The sequence below is a fragment of the Amblyraja radiata genome, chromosome 24 (assembly GCF_010909765.2).
Source record: "Amblyraja radiata isolate CabotCenter1 chromosome 24, sAmbRad1.1.pri, whole genome shotgun sequence".
Lineage (NCBI taxonomy): Eukaryota > Metazoa > Chordata > Chondrichthyes > Rajiformes > Rajidae > Amblyraja > Amblyraja radiata.
Genome location: NC_045979.1, coordinates 2,836,412 through 2,850,544, shown reverse-complemented (window position 1 = coordinate 2,850,544; position 14,133 = coordinate 2,836,412). Strand labels below are relative to the sequence as shown.

Below are 14,133 nucleotides of genomic sequence, written 5' to 3'. Positions count from 1 at the left end.
CTGTGAACTGCACCACCCAACAAAAGCAGGTTGCTAGGACACCCAGGAATAAACAATTGCTAAATGGTTGGAGCCCCTATTCCATTCTACTCATCCCATCACTGCACACTGATAAACAAGATTTGTTGCAATATAATCCTCCTTTTCCACCAGTTGCTCATGAAACTTTGAGACGCTCGTCATTAAGGAGCTATTCAAGGCTTCAAATAAGTCAGCGTTGCCAAGCTACATGCAGAATAGTAACTATCTCCATCCATCAACAAAACTCATCCTCACCTCACCCACAGCCCATGTTGGAGAGATGCCAGGAATGTAATACCAGGATCTTAATGTTCAATTGGCAGAATATCTGAGCAAGAAACAGTTGTGATAACTCCCTGCTCACATACTATTAGCAGATTAGAGGATTGAGTCAGAGCTAATAGATCAATAGAAATGCCTGGTCGTGTGATAGCCAAGTGGAGCGACATTGCAGTCCTACTGAAAATAAAGACATTAGGATCTGGCTCTACAGAGCCACCAGGACTCCAGACAATCCCCTATTTAAGATGTGACAATTATTTCCAATCCAACTCTGCCCACAGAAAGCCAATCACCCTAGATAGACACAAAATGCTGGAGTAACTCAGCGGGACAGGCAGCATCTCTGGATAGAAGGAATGGGTGGCGTTTCGGGTCACAACGTCCCCCGAAACTTCACCCATTCCTTCTCTCCAGAGATGCTGCCTGTGCCGCTGAGTTACTCCAGCATTTTGTGACTATCTTTGGTTGAAACCAGCATCTGCAGTTCCTTCCTACACAGCCAATCACCCTGCTGTCTATATTTACCTCTCAGCTAACATCACGGAAACGGATCACAAACAGAATCTTAACTTTCAGCTTGGTGTGTTAAAATTAATGCCATTACAAAAAAATGATTACAATTCAAAAAGTACTTCATTGGTTTAAATCGCTTTGGAGAGTCCTGAGGTTACAAAGAAGCTACTGAATTGCAGGCTTTATTCCTGCTTCTCCTTCCACCAATCTTGTCTCTCACCCATCCTTTTAGTTTTTTCTATTTCCACAAAATAAGACTCAGGTGGGCATCTGTAAATATTCAGTATTTCGCAGCTGCTGCCCAATAACTTTTCACTAAGTGCAGAAATCTTAATCAGCTTTGTGCCCTTCCCCGGAATGCTACTAAATTGTCTGACGGAATCGTAGGTCTTCTTCAGAGTGCCCATGTGCAGTGATTCAACTTTCATACAGAATGCTACATCAGGGATGCAAATCCCCCAAAAAGTCAAGGCTTCTGGTTGCAATTAGTTCAATTTCTGCTGGGATGAATTTTGCTTACCAAAATATTTCTACAGCTTTTTCCCCCCACTTCAGCTAGACAGACAATAATGTTTAGGATCAATCCAGGCAGAATCACATGGCGAGTGGATTGAATACTAGACGTTGGGAATGGGTGGATAAGCATGAGATGCCTCCCGTTGTGAGCAGCACCCACTTGGTGGGAGCTAAGAACCCATCGGATGGGAAGTTTAGTGCACAGGTGTGACTGGTCATGATTAACGTGGTCAAAGCCAGGAACTTGCCTGGAAATTCATTGGTTTCTACATATCTAGGAGGTCATCAAGTTCATAACAAGGGTACTCAATCACAGTCATCTGGAAGCAAGTGCTGTTGGGTTGCCCAAGCAACCCATTCTTACGCCATCATTTCAACAAGCAGAAAGAAGAATCCAAGAGTCCAGTTTCTGTTCTCACTCAGAGGTCCACTTTGAACGTGGGTGAATTCATGATATTATTCTGCAAATTGGATTAGTTTTGTGCAACAATTTTTGTTTCCTTCCATTGGAGGAGACTAGGTAACAGTGTCCTATCCTGTACACAGTCCGTACCCCCGCACCTATCCCCCTGGTCCAAGCAAGGGCTGCCATCACATCCCTCTCTCTGCCCCACCACTCCTGTCCCCCATTCCTCTCTCTGCCCAATCACTACTGGTCTCTTACCCGCGCTTCTTTCTTGCCTCAGCATATTTACTCTTCTCAAAAAGTAGCAACCTCTAAATCTGTGTTGGTTCAGGTGATGGGAAGGGTACGATTTCCTGGTCAATCCATCTATTCTGATTGAAATTCACTCCCTATGGGAAAAGTGATTTATGTGCTGCTCTATCTAGAACATGCCACAGCGAGATACTGTTAATACTCCATATGTGTCTTTGGTGACTGAAATGGCATGGCACATTTGCATTAACTACATAATAAATGATAACTTCGGAGCAAGGGAATGCATGAATGAAGCTACAATCTGGTTGATATTACAATAATTCTGTGGGAAATTTGGTATTATCAAGATCCTCTCAAAATAGCATCATCTGTTTGTGGGTTTGTTGTTTGATAAATCTATCAATGAACAATCTTCTTCCTCCTTTCTTCCTGACTTGTCTCTCCAACCCTGTTCTGCCCACCCCTATCTCCCACTTCACCTTTTCCCGTTCGTTCTACCTCTCCTTCCCCATTCCTTTCCCTTCCTGAGTTCTTCCGACACTCCACCTTCCTGCCTTCTTACCCCACTCTTTGGAAGTCCAGGTGTCGCATCTGCTCTCTGGTATTACTACCTGTGTCCCTTTGCCCTGCCTGAGTTTACATATTGGGTGCCAACATCAGGAGGTATAGAAGAGTGATCAGCTGTGGAAATCCAGGACCTCATGGTCCAAAGGAGAGTCTCGGTCAGTATGGATGGGACGAATAACAAGAAGACCCAGACAGAACCAACAGAAGATACATTTGCCCTTCCATTCAAACCTTAACATTTCTCAAAGTATATTTTGTATACTGCCCTTCAGCCCATTGATTCATAGAAGATATGTGTCCAGCTTTTGAACATAGTGCCTGCAAAAATGGAGACATCCCTTGTCCACCTGTTTTTCTGAGCAATTTCTCTGCAGTTGTACCTTTGATTAGGTCTCCGTCAACGGTCTCTGAACTTCAATCATTTACAACATAATGTTTAAGTAAGAAAGTTTTAAAAGGTTCGCTTTTCCCTCCGCCCTCCCCTTCCGACACCCATTGTTCCCTGTTACCCTCCCGCTCCCTCCCACCCCATCCCCCTAACCGGGTATAAACACAAAAGCTAAAATAGCAGTGGAAGTTTAAAGACATTAAAGCTGTCATTTGGATCTCCTCAGATGTCAACGCCAGTGAGTGGATCAGAAAACCCACGCGCAGTTCTGTAGTTACCCTCTGCTTAAATACAATGTGCCTGTTGAGCTATCTACAACATTGAATAGAAAATTTTCAAATTGAGGTACCTTTAAAGCAGGTTGAAAATGTCTGTTTTTGGCCCTAATGGTGAAAATGCAACATTATTCACATCCCAGGCCTGTGGTCACTACCTGCCAGTTCAGAAGAGGAGTAGCCATCTCTATGTAAGCGGCAAAATATTTGGGAAGTAAAAGGAAGAAAATAATAGTCACCAGCTTCACTTCAAAAATTTGGAGCCATTCAATCTACACCCAACAAATTGGCTTGTGTTCCATAGCTCCATTGTCAGTGGGCGATCACAGTTGCAGTTGGAGTCTTCAAGTGTCTGTTGGCAATGAGGAGCTAGCTCCGTGACTCGGTCACTCAGCCCGGACGAGGCAGGACCAGGAGTAGTGTTGGGGTGGATGTGCAGGTAAGAGGTCTGACCCTGTTTTTGTTTTTCTCTTTTTTTTTTGTTAAAACTTGAAGTGCTCGAGTTCCATCCTATTCCAGTTCCTCAGCCGTCAGCTCCTCCTCCATCCCCCTCGCTTCCTGCAACTCTGAATTCACATTGGCTGTGGCGATGAGGGAGATGGGTGGGTCATCCTCCTCAAAATCTGCAGGTTCCTCCTTGATGTGCACCTGGTGTCTGTGTGGACATTGGAAAAACACAGTGGTTTATATCGGGCTGGCAAATGCTCTGCTTATTGATGGTGCCTTTCATTCACTTACAATCAGACAATGGAAGAAAGGAAGCAGTGTGTTTCTAGATTACTTTTCAACAGTAATCGTTGCCTTAGAGTTAAAAAGTACACCTACCCATGAGTATTTATGTCACGCATTCACTCAGATTCAATCGAGGAGACGAGGAAACACTTTTTCTCACAGAGAGTTGTGAGTCTGTGGAATTCTCTGCCTCAGTGGAGGTGGGTTCTCTGGATGCTTTCAAGAGAGAGCTAGATATGGACTCTTAAAAATAGTGGAGTCAGGGGATATGGGGAGAAGGCAGGAACTGGAAGGGGTACTGATTGGGGATGATCAGCCATGATCACATTGAATGGCAGTGCTGGCTCGAAGGGCCAAATGGCCTGCTCCTGCATCTATTGTCTATTGTCTATTGTCAATGGATTCAGGTCTAACCAACAGCTTATTCTGTGTTAGCAGCTTAGACCAGAGGAGGAAGGAAGGATGTAAAGTCCTCAAAGCCTTAAGTGGAAAGTGATTGTTGGTACATCAGCCGACGGGCCAGGCTGAACAAGAGGCATCTCCGTCACTTAGTCTGTTTATACGCGGTGGACAATAGATTGAGGGAGGCATGAAGCATTGGGAGAAGATAAGAATCTGTAGACAGGATGACAATCCTTGTTGTGGGACCTTCCTAAAGGCAACCATTCGCAAATGACGGTTAAACCACAATAGACTCCAGAATGTGGATATAGTTTTGTATTTCTTAAGGTAATATAAGCAGGAATGTAGCCCCAATCCTAAAAAAACCCTAATGTCAAACCCAAATAAAGAACGATAGCTATTGCCCAGGCACATTGTAGTAAAGAAGATCCCACAGATAGGTAAGGGCCATATTGCTTAGTGACCTCTTCAAACAGATTGTTCAATCAATAATTTACACCGATGCCTCCCTACAGTCAACTTACAGAAATACAGTTAATAATCTGTTAGTCAGGCCTGAAAATACAGTCACCTTACAGAAATGAACAGTGTGCCACGAATGGACAAAACTACCCAGACAGAAGTGTGATCACGATCTAACGTTGGCCCACACCTCCTCCCACAGCCCAGATGGCACCGTTCCTAACACCATGTCCCTCACCTTCAATCCCCTGCACAGCTGACGTGCCCTCTCTCCTGCTGTGATCTCGGTTCACCCGTTCAATCCACTGCTATTTACACCCTGACATACCGACTACTGATGCTGAGTGAATGTTCTGCACTTTAGACTGTAGAGATACAGCACAGATGTCCACACCGAATCCGCACCGACCAGCGATCTCCCCGTACGCTAGCACTCTCGTACACACTGGGGACAATTAAAAAGTTTACCGAAGCCAATTCACTTACAAACCTGTATGGCTGGGTGGGAGTGTGGGAGGAAACCGGAGCACCCAGAGAAAGCCCATGCATTCACAGGGGTAAGGTACAAACTTACAGACAGCACTCGTAGTCAGGATCGAACCCGGGTCTCTGGCACTGTAAGGCAGCAACTCTACCGCTGCGCCACAATGCCTTATACTCACATGTTCCTCAAATTAAATCCACCAAAATGCCACCTGTCTGTTTCTCACCATCCTCAATCCAAATCAATCCTATTTTTTGGGGATGATGACCTGACCCAGGCCAAAGCTCCCCTTTTACAAGGTGCCACAATGGGATTGGTTCCTGCATCATCCATTATCACCACTACCCGACGACAGATGGCACAATGGGCTAAGTGTTCGGCTGGCAACCGGAAGGTAGCCAGTTCGAATCCCGCTTGGAGTGCATACTGTCGTTGTGTCCTTGGGCAAGACACTTCACCCACCTTTGCCTGTGTGTGAATGTGTGTGAATGTGTGTGAGTGATTGGTGGTGGTCAGAGGGGCTGTAGGCGCAGATTGGCAGCCACGCTTCCATCAGTCTGCCCCAGGGCAGCTGTGGCTACAGAAGTAGCTTACCACCACCGAGTGTGACTGAGGAGTGAATGAATAATGCGATGTAAAGCGCCTTGAGTATTAGAAAGGCGCTATATAAATCCCATCCATTATTATTATTATTACCCTTTGCCTGACTTTGGACACTCTAGTGCTGTGTAACGTATGCTGGAATTGGACAACAGATTGAAACAGACAGAGGTCTCTGTCTGATGTCACAACAAGATCTCTCGTTTACACATCTTACACTTTCTTATCTCTGTGTCTCCCTCTCCCGTCTCTTAGTCTGAAGAAGGGTCTCGACCCGAAACATCACCCACTCTTTCTATCCAGAGATGCTGCCTGTCCCGCTGAGTTACTCCAGCATTTTGTGTCTATCTTTAGAAGTCTCTGCCATCTAAGTTGGATGTGTACCCCACAGCCCTCGGCAATAGTCTTGTGTTCAAACAGTTACATCGACTAATCTAGATTTATTTGCCAGCAAAGAGTCAATTAAGAGTCGTTCTTATTTATGAACCTTTGAAAGCACGAAGACTGTAAGCTCCGATGTGGTTCTCGTGTGCACATCTGATTATAGTGACCACTAATGACATCTGTGCCTTCACTTTCCTAAAGTCCTACATTTGGGAATTCTTTGCCTGAATCTCTCAGTTGCTTCCTCCTTGGATCGTGCTTTCGAACCAATCATTTGGTCACCTGTCCCGCTATTTCATCATCTGACTGTGTTAATAGACACAAAGTGTTGGAGTAACTCAGCGGGACAGGCAGCATCTCTGGAAAGAATGAATGGTGACGTGTTGGGTTGAGACCCTTCTCCAGTCCCTATACGTCACCTATTCCTTCTCTCCAGAGATGCTGAGTTACTCCAGCATTTTGTATCTATTTTCGGTGGAAACCAGCATCTGCAGTTCCTTCCTACCAATGAGTCGGTGTATAGCTCTGCCTGTATTACACTGCAACAGCACATTGGAATAATGTTAATGGCATGATGCAAATGTATAATGCGGCCGGCATTTTACTCTGCAAAGCCTCCAGGGTATCACGGGGCCTAACGACGGGTGTGGCCTGGCCCTGGAGTTGAAGCGTACCCGTGTTGCTGAGGGGAGAGCCCCGGACTGCTGCTCCCGTTGCTGTTCACTTGCTCCACTGTGCTGCTGACGTCATCGTGACCCACGTGCATCAAGCCGCTGGCCGACGTGTTCATCAGAGCTGAGCTGTTGAGCAGCTGCAGGTTACTCTCAGCCAGAGCTGCCTGCAGAAGAGGGCGAGAAGGTTGGTTCACGGTTAATGTGGGAAAATCTTTCTGAATGCAGAGAAGTCCCTTGCTCCTGAAGTGTTTGATCAGGTAGCGTTGGGGAATCTAGGTAAACATCAGCAGGTCATGGTTAGTATTGGATATAGGTTAGTATCGATGCTGCCACACCCGCTGAGTTTCTCCAGCAATTTTGTCTACCTTCGATTTTCCAGCATCTGCAGTTCCTTCTTGAACAGGTTAGTATTGGTGCAGTTTCTCACTACTGCTCGGTCACCTAATCAATGATTGGATGGTTTGTCATCAGCTTACCATATGGCCAAAGTATCGATCACTGCCTTGAATATACACTCAGGAAACTCCAATAGATTTGCTGAACATAACTCCCTTTCATAAAACCATGACAACTCCACCTAATAAAAGAAGGTAGATCAGTTGGGCGACATGGGTGGAATGGGCCGAATGGCCTGTTTCTGTGCTATCTATCTTCATGACTCTTATGACCCAAAGGCTGATATTGGATCAGAATGAGATGTTTACAGTTATGGTTGGCTGTTTGTAAGAAGAATTTCTATGTGGACTGTTGGTCATAATTGGTCATAATACTGAGATACGAGATATAAGTCATAAACTCAGTGGGGAATTTAGGAAAGGCTGGACTAGTGTTAGAGAAAATGGAAAGAAATGACCAGAGTTCTTTCTTCTGATTGCGATCCATATTTCCTCCTGTTGGAGGCTGTGCAGAAGAGGACAAATGAATAACCACATCACCCATTGCCCGTTATCACCCCACATCAACCCCCCCTTCCCCTCCTCAGCCCACCTCCCAGTTCAAAAACTATAGAGAGAGGTTGGGCAGGCTACGACTTTATTCCTTGGAGCGCAGGAAGATGAGGGTTGATCTTAGAGAGGTGGATAAAATCATGAGGGGGTACATAAGGTGAATGCACAATCTTATATACAGAGTGGGGGAATCAAGAACCAGAGGATATAGGTTTAAGGTGAGAACGGAACGATTTAATAGGAACCTGAAGGGATTTGTTTTCACACAGAGGGTGGTGCGTATATGGAACGAGCTGCCAGAGGAAGTAGTCGAGGCAGGTACTATAACACCATTTAAAAGACATTTGGACAGGTACATGGTTTAGAGGGCTATGGGCCAAAAGTAGGCAGGTGGGACTAGTGTAGATGGGACATGTCGGTTTGCATGGGCAGGTTGGGCTGAAGGGCCTTTTTCTGTGATGTATGAGTTATTCTGTGACGCTGATGGCGTGTGTGAGAGTGGGCAGCACACATGACCGTTGGAACCCGCAACAGCTGTGTATCAGGACGATAGGGGATCATCGAAGCTAAACACATGCTATTGCATCCACTGCTCTATGTGACAGCTGATCTACATCGGTGAGACCAAGTGTAGGCTTGGCAATCGTTTCGTCGAACACCTCAGCTCGGTCGGCATTAACCAATCTGATCTCCCGGTGGCTCAGCACTTCAACTCCCCCTCCCATTCCGAATCCGACCTTTCTGTCCTGTGCCTCCTACAAGGCCAGAGTGCGCACCACCGGAAATTGGAGGAACAGCACCTCATATTCCGCTTGGGCAGTCTGCACCCTAGCGGCATGAACATTGACTTCGCCAATTTCCGGTAGCCCTCGCTGTCTCCCTCCTCCCCTTCTCAGTTCTCCTCCCCCCCCCCCCCCACCCCACATCAGTCTGAAGAAGAGTTTCGGCCCGAAACGTCGCCTCTTTCATTCGCTCCATAGATGCTCCATAGAGTTTCTCCAGCATTTTTGTCTACCTTCGATTTTCCAGCATCTGCAGTTCCTTCTTAAACAGTATTTGGACTAGTGTAGATGGGGCAAGTCAGGCTGAAGGGCCTGTCTCCATGCTCTACGATTCTATGACTCTATGTAGACACTGACCAACTCTTAGCTAATGCTCAGTGCTCACTTAGCCCAACCGGACAGTTTATCTGAGAGTTCAGAATCATAGTTAATATCTTATATAACCATATAACAATTACAGCACGGAAACAGGTCATCTCGGCCCTACAAGTCCGTGCCGAACAATTATTTTCCCTTAGTCCCACCTGCCTGCACTCATACCATAACCCTCCATTCCCTTCTCATCCATATGCCTATCCAATTTATTTTTAAATGATACCAACGAACCTGCCTCCACCACTTCCACATGGAAGCTCATTCCACACCGCTACCACTCTCTGAGTAAAGAAGTTCCCCCTCATGTTACCCCTAAACTTCTGTCCCTTAATTCTGAAGTCATGTCCTCTTGTTTGAATCTTCCCTATTCTCAAAGGGAAAAGCTTGTCCACATCAACTCTGTCTATCCCTCTCATCATTTTAAAGACCTCTATCAAGTCCCCCCTTAACCTTCTGTGCTCCAGAGAATAAAGACCTAACTTATTCAACCTTTCTCTGTAACTTAGTTGTTGAAACCCAGGCAACATTCTAGTAAATCTCCTCTGTACTCTCTCTATTTTGTTGACATCCTTCCTATAATTGGGCGACCAAAATTGTACACCATACTCCAGATTTGGTCTCACCAATGCCTTGTACAATTTTAACATTACATACCAGCTTCTATTCTCAATGCTCTGATTTATAAAGGCTAGCTTACCAAAAGCTTTCTTTACCACCCTATATGAGATTCCACCTTCAAGGAACTATGCACGGTTATTCCTAGATCCCTCTGTTCAAATGCATTCTTCAATTCCCTACCATTTACCATGTACGTCCTATTTTGATTTGTCCTGCCAAGGTGTAGCACCTCACATTTATCAGCATTAAACTCCATCTGCCATCATTCAGCCCATTCTTCCAAATGGCCTAAATCACTCTGTAGACTTTGGAAATCCTCTTCATTATCCACAACACCCCCTATCTTGGTATCATCTGCATACTTACTAATCCAATTTACCACACCTTCATCCAGATCATTGATGTACATGACAAACAACAAAGGACCCAACACAGATCCCTGAGGCACCCCACTAGTCACCTGCCTCCAACACGACAAACAGCCATCCACCATTACCCTCTGGCGTCTCCCATTCAGCCACTGTTAAATCCATCTTGCTACTCCTGCATTTATACCCAACAGTTGAACCTTCTTAACCAACCTTCCATGCGGAACCTTGTCAAAGGCCTTACTAAAGTCCATATAGACAACATCCACTGCTTTACCCTCATCAATTTCCCTAGTAACCTCTTCAAAAAATTCAAGAAGATTAGTCAAACATGACCTTCCAGGCACAAATCCATGTTGACTGTTCCTAATCAGACCCTGTTTATCCAGATGCTTATATATATATTATCTCTAAGTATCTTTTCCATTCATTTGCCCACCACTGAAGTCAAACTAACAGGTCTATAATTGCTAGGTTTACTCTTAGAACCCTTTTGAAACAATGGAACAACATGCGCAGTACGCCAATCCTCGGGGACTATTCCCGTTTCTAATGACATTTGAAATGTTTCTGTCATAGCCCCGGCTATTTCTACACTAACTTCCCTCAATGTCCTAGGGAATATCCTGTCAGGACCTGGAGACTTATCCACTTTTATATTTTTCAAAAGTGTCAGTGCTTCTTTTACTTTGAAACTCATAGTATCCATAGCTACTCTACTAGTTTCCCTTACCTCACATAATTCAATATCCTTCTCCTTGGTGAATACCGAAGAAAAGAAATAGTTCAATATCTCCCCCATCTATTTTGGCTCTGCAGATAGCTGTCCACTCTGACTCTCTAATGGACCAATTTTATCCCTCGTTATCCTTTTGCTATTAATATAGCTGTAGAAACCCTTTGGATTTACTTTCACCTTACTTGCCAAAGCAACCTCATATTAGCTTTTAGCTTTTCTAATTTCTTTCTTAAGATTCTTTTTACATTCCTTATACTCCTCAAGCACCTCATTTACTTCATGCTGCCTATAATTATTGTAGATCTCCCTCTTTTTCCGAACAAGATGTCCAATTTCCCTTGAAAATCAGGGCTCTTTCCAATTTTTACTGTTTCCTTTCAACCGAACAGGAACATAAAGATTCTGTACTCTTAAAATTCCCCTTTAAATGTCCTCCATTTCTCTTCTACATCCTTCCCATAAAACAAAATGTCCCATTTCACTCCTTTTAAATCATTTCGCATCTCATCAAAGTTAGCCTTTCTCCAATCAAAAATCTCAACCCTAGGTCCAGTTCTGACCCTCTCCATAATTATATTGAAACTAATGGTATTGTGATCACTGGACCCGAAGTGCTCCCCAACGCATACCTCCGCCACCTGTCCCGTCTCATTTCCTAACAGGGGGTCCAGCACTGCCCCTCCTCTAGTAGGTACCTCTATGTACTGCTGCAAAAAACTATCCTGCACACATTTTACAAACTCCAAACCATCCAGCCCATTTACAGAATGTGTTTCCCAGTCTATGTGTGGAAAGTTGAAATCTCCCACAATCACTACCTTGTGCTTACTACTAATATCTGCTATCTCCTTACATATTTGCTCTTCCAATTCTCGATCCCCATTTGGCGGTCTATAATACACCCCTATAAGTGTTGCTACACCTTTCCCACTTCTCAGTTCCACCCAAATAGCCTCCCTAGATGAGCCCTCCAATCTATCCTGCCAAAGCACTGCTGTAATATCTTCCCTGACTAGCAATGCAACACCTCCACCTCTTGCCCCTCCAATTCTATCACACCTGAAGCAACGAAATCCTGGAATATTTAGTTTCCAATCACAGCCCTCCTGCAACCATGTTTCACTGATCGCCACAACATCATACTTCCAGGTGTCTATCCAGACTCTAAGCTCATCCACCTTTCTTACAATGCTCCTAGCATTAAAATATGCACATTTAAGAAACCCCCCGCCTCTTATTCTCTGTTTATTTCCTTTTTCTTCTTTCTCCTCTTGTGTCCGAGTGCTTCCCTTTTCTGCTTCCTGCCTCCCATTCTGTCTACTAGCTTTCTCTTTTTGAGTCCCTCGCCCCAACCATTCTAGTTTAAAGTCTCCCCAGTAGCCTTTGCAAATTTCCCCGCCAGGATATTGGTCCCCCTCGGGTTCAAGTGCAACCCATCCTTTCTGTACAGGTCACACCATGTACCAACAATGTACCAACAATGTCCAGTCTATGATCACCAACTTATGAACACACACACATACAAACAATATTATTCCATCCAAAAGTCCAACATACATACGCACATACATACATACATACATACATACATACATACATACATACACACGCATTCATCCTTGTGAGCGACAGAACTAGTCTAACACAACCTCTCCAGTATTGTTCCTTCTGATCAGTCTTGTGTGTGCTTTACAATGCTGTGCAGTTCTGGCTGCATATTGAGTGTTTTTTGTGCATTTACTGACATAGGGACAACATTGATGGATGGAGGTTCCTGTGTGACCCTGGGGCTGTCTGTAGAGACACAGGCCTTGTGTTGAGGTTACCTGAGCCAGGTAGTTACAGCACGGGGACATCAGGCACCTCCTAGTGACTGTCGCTGGTACTTCAGCCCATGATCATATCCCATCTCTTTACAGGGAGGAGAGTGGGAACAAATGCTGCCGATTCCACATGGTTAGGGCATGGAACCATTCTTAGACTTACACCAGCCCTGTTAATCCAGGCATCTCCCCCTCAAAATGAAAGTCAACAAGGGATTGAGGAGCAGGAGCAGGCGGCTGTGTACGAACTATTAAAGCACTATTTTGATGAAGGCTGATAGATAGCTGGGCAAAAGCAAGGATTGAAACAGAACTCCACAGTATAACTCACTAAAGGGGAACAATGTCAAAATAATCCCCCAATCCTCAATAACGAAACATCGCATTTACTCGTTAGAAGCATCTGATCTTCAGCTTCAGGGCTGCTTCACGGGACCTGAGACCAGTTTCATCGCCAGAGGTGGGGACCCTGGAGTTTGCAGCTGTGCGACCCTGGGTGGACCAACCCCAGTGGGAGCCCACCCAACACTCGTTCATCATGGAGGGGGGGCACTGGCCCCAGAGCTGGAGCCTGCCGCCGTGGATTTCTACAACTCTCTCCGCTTTCCACCCACATTGTGACGTTTCCAAATGAGAACAATCTGGGAAGCAAAGTGTCGGCAATTCACGGGAGTCAGACAAATATCCCGACATTTAAAATGCAGCTGGATTATTTTAGTGAGAGTGCAGGAGGTATGATAGTTTGGGAATAAGGGTTAACAACAGTTTGCATCAGTTTCTTTGTTTTCCCGTATTGTCATTCTTTGCCCCACTAATTCACTCCGCCTGACAATTTTTATGCTTGTCAGATTTTCTCTGGTTCTCTCCCCCCTCCCCCTCTCACTCTGTGTCTGTGTATATTTGTGTGTCTGTGTGTGTCTGTGTTTGACTGTGTGAGTGTGTGTACGTGTAAGTGTGTGTGTCTGTGGGTGTGTCTGTGTTCGTATGTGTGTGTGTCCATTTCTCACCTGCTCTCCCATTCGATATCATTCTGTTTGAATTTCACTCTCTACGTCTCTGTGTCTGTCTGTATGTCTGACTGTCTGTCTGTCTGTCTGTCTGTCTGTCTGTCTGTCTGTCTGTCTGTCTGTCTGTCTGTCTGTCTGCCTGTCTGTCTGTCTGTCTGTCTGTCTGTCTGTCTGTCTGTCTGTCTGTCTGTCCGTCTCTCCTCCACAATTTCCAGTCATTCAAATGTCAAATAATCCTTCAAGATAAACAAGCATTTACGTGTGTAAGGACGGGGATGAGTTGAAGGTGAGTTGTCCCCTTGCCCCTGTGTGACGGGAGATACCAGCATCTAGTGGGGTTTCCACCTGCTCCTCACAGCAGAAACCTAACCGGTCTGTCTTCTCCTGATACCTTGCAAGGTGATTGCCAGCTGTGTCACCAGCGACCCACAGCACAGTGTGACCTGTGGTTCCAGCTACAAGAGCACAGAGCTTGTTCCTTCATGTGAGAGGGGGAGAGGGTCTGGGTGGCAC

The 14,133-nt window shown here is 45.2% G+C and overlaps 1 protein-coding gene across 3 annotated transcripts in view; it reads right to left on the bottom strand.

Moving 5' to 3' along the window:
• Positions 1 to 1,048: 1,048 nt before the first annotated feature.
• LOC116986692 (forkhead box protein P2-like) overlaps positions 1,049 to 14,133 on the bottom strand; it is a 333,583-nt gene continuing 320,498 nt past the window's right edge. For all 3 annotated transcript variants that reach the window (XM_033042263.1, XM_033042262.1, XM_033042264.1), the window contains 2 exons: positions 6,962 to 7,125; positions 1,049 to 3,878 (listed from right to left, as the gene is read on the bottom strand). In XM_033042263.1, the coding sequence (XP_032898154.1) occupies positions 3,734 to 3,878; positions 6,962 to 7,125 (309 nt within the window). In that variant the 3' untranslated portion in view covers positions 1,049 to 3,733. The remainder of the gene's footprint in view (positions 3,879 to 6,961; positions 7,126 to 14,133) is intronic.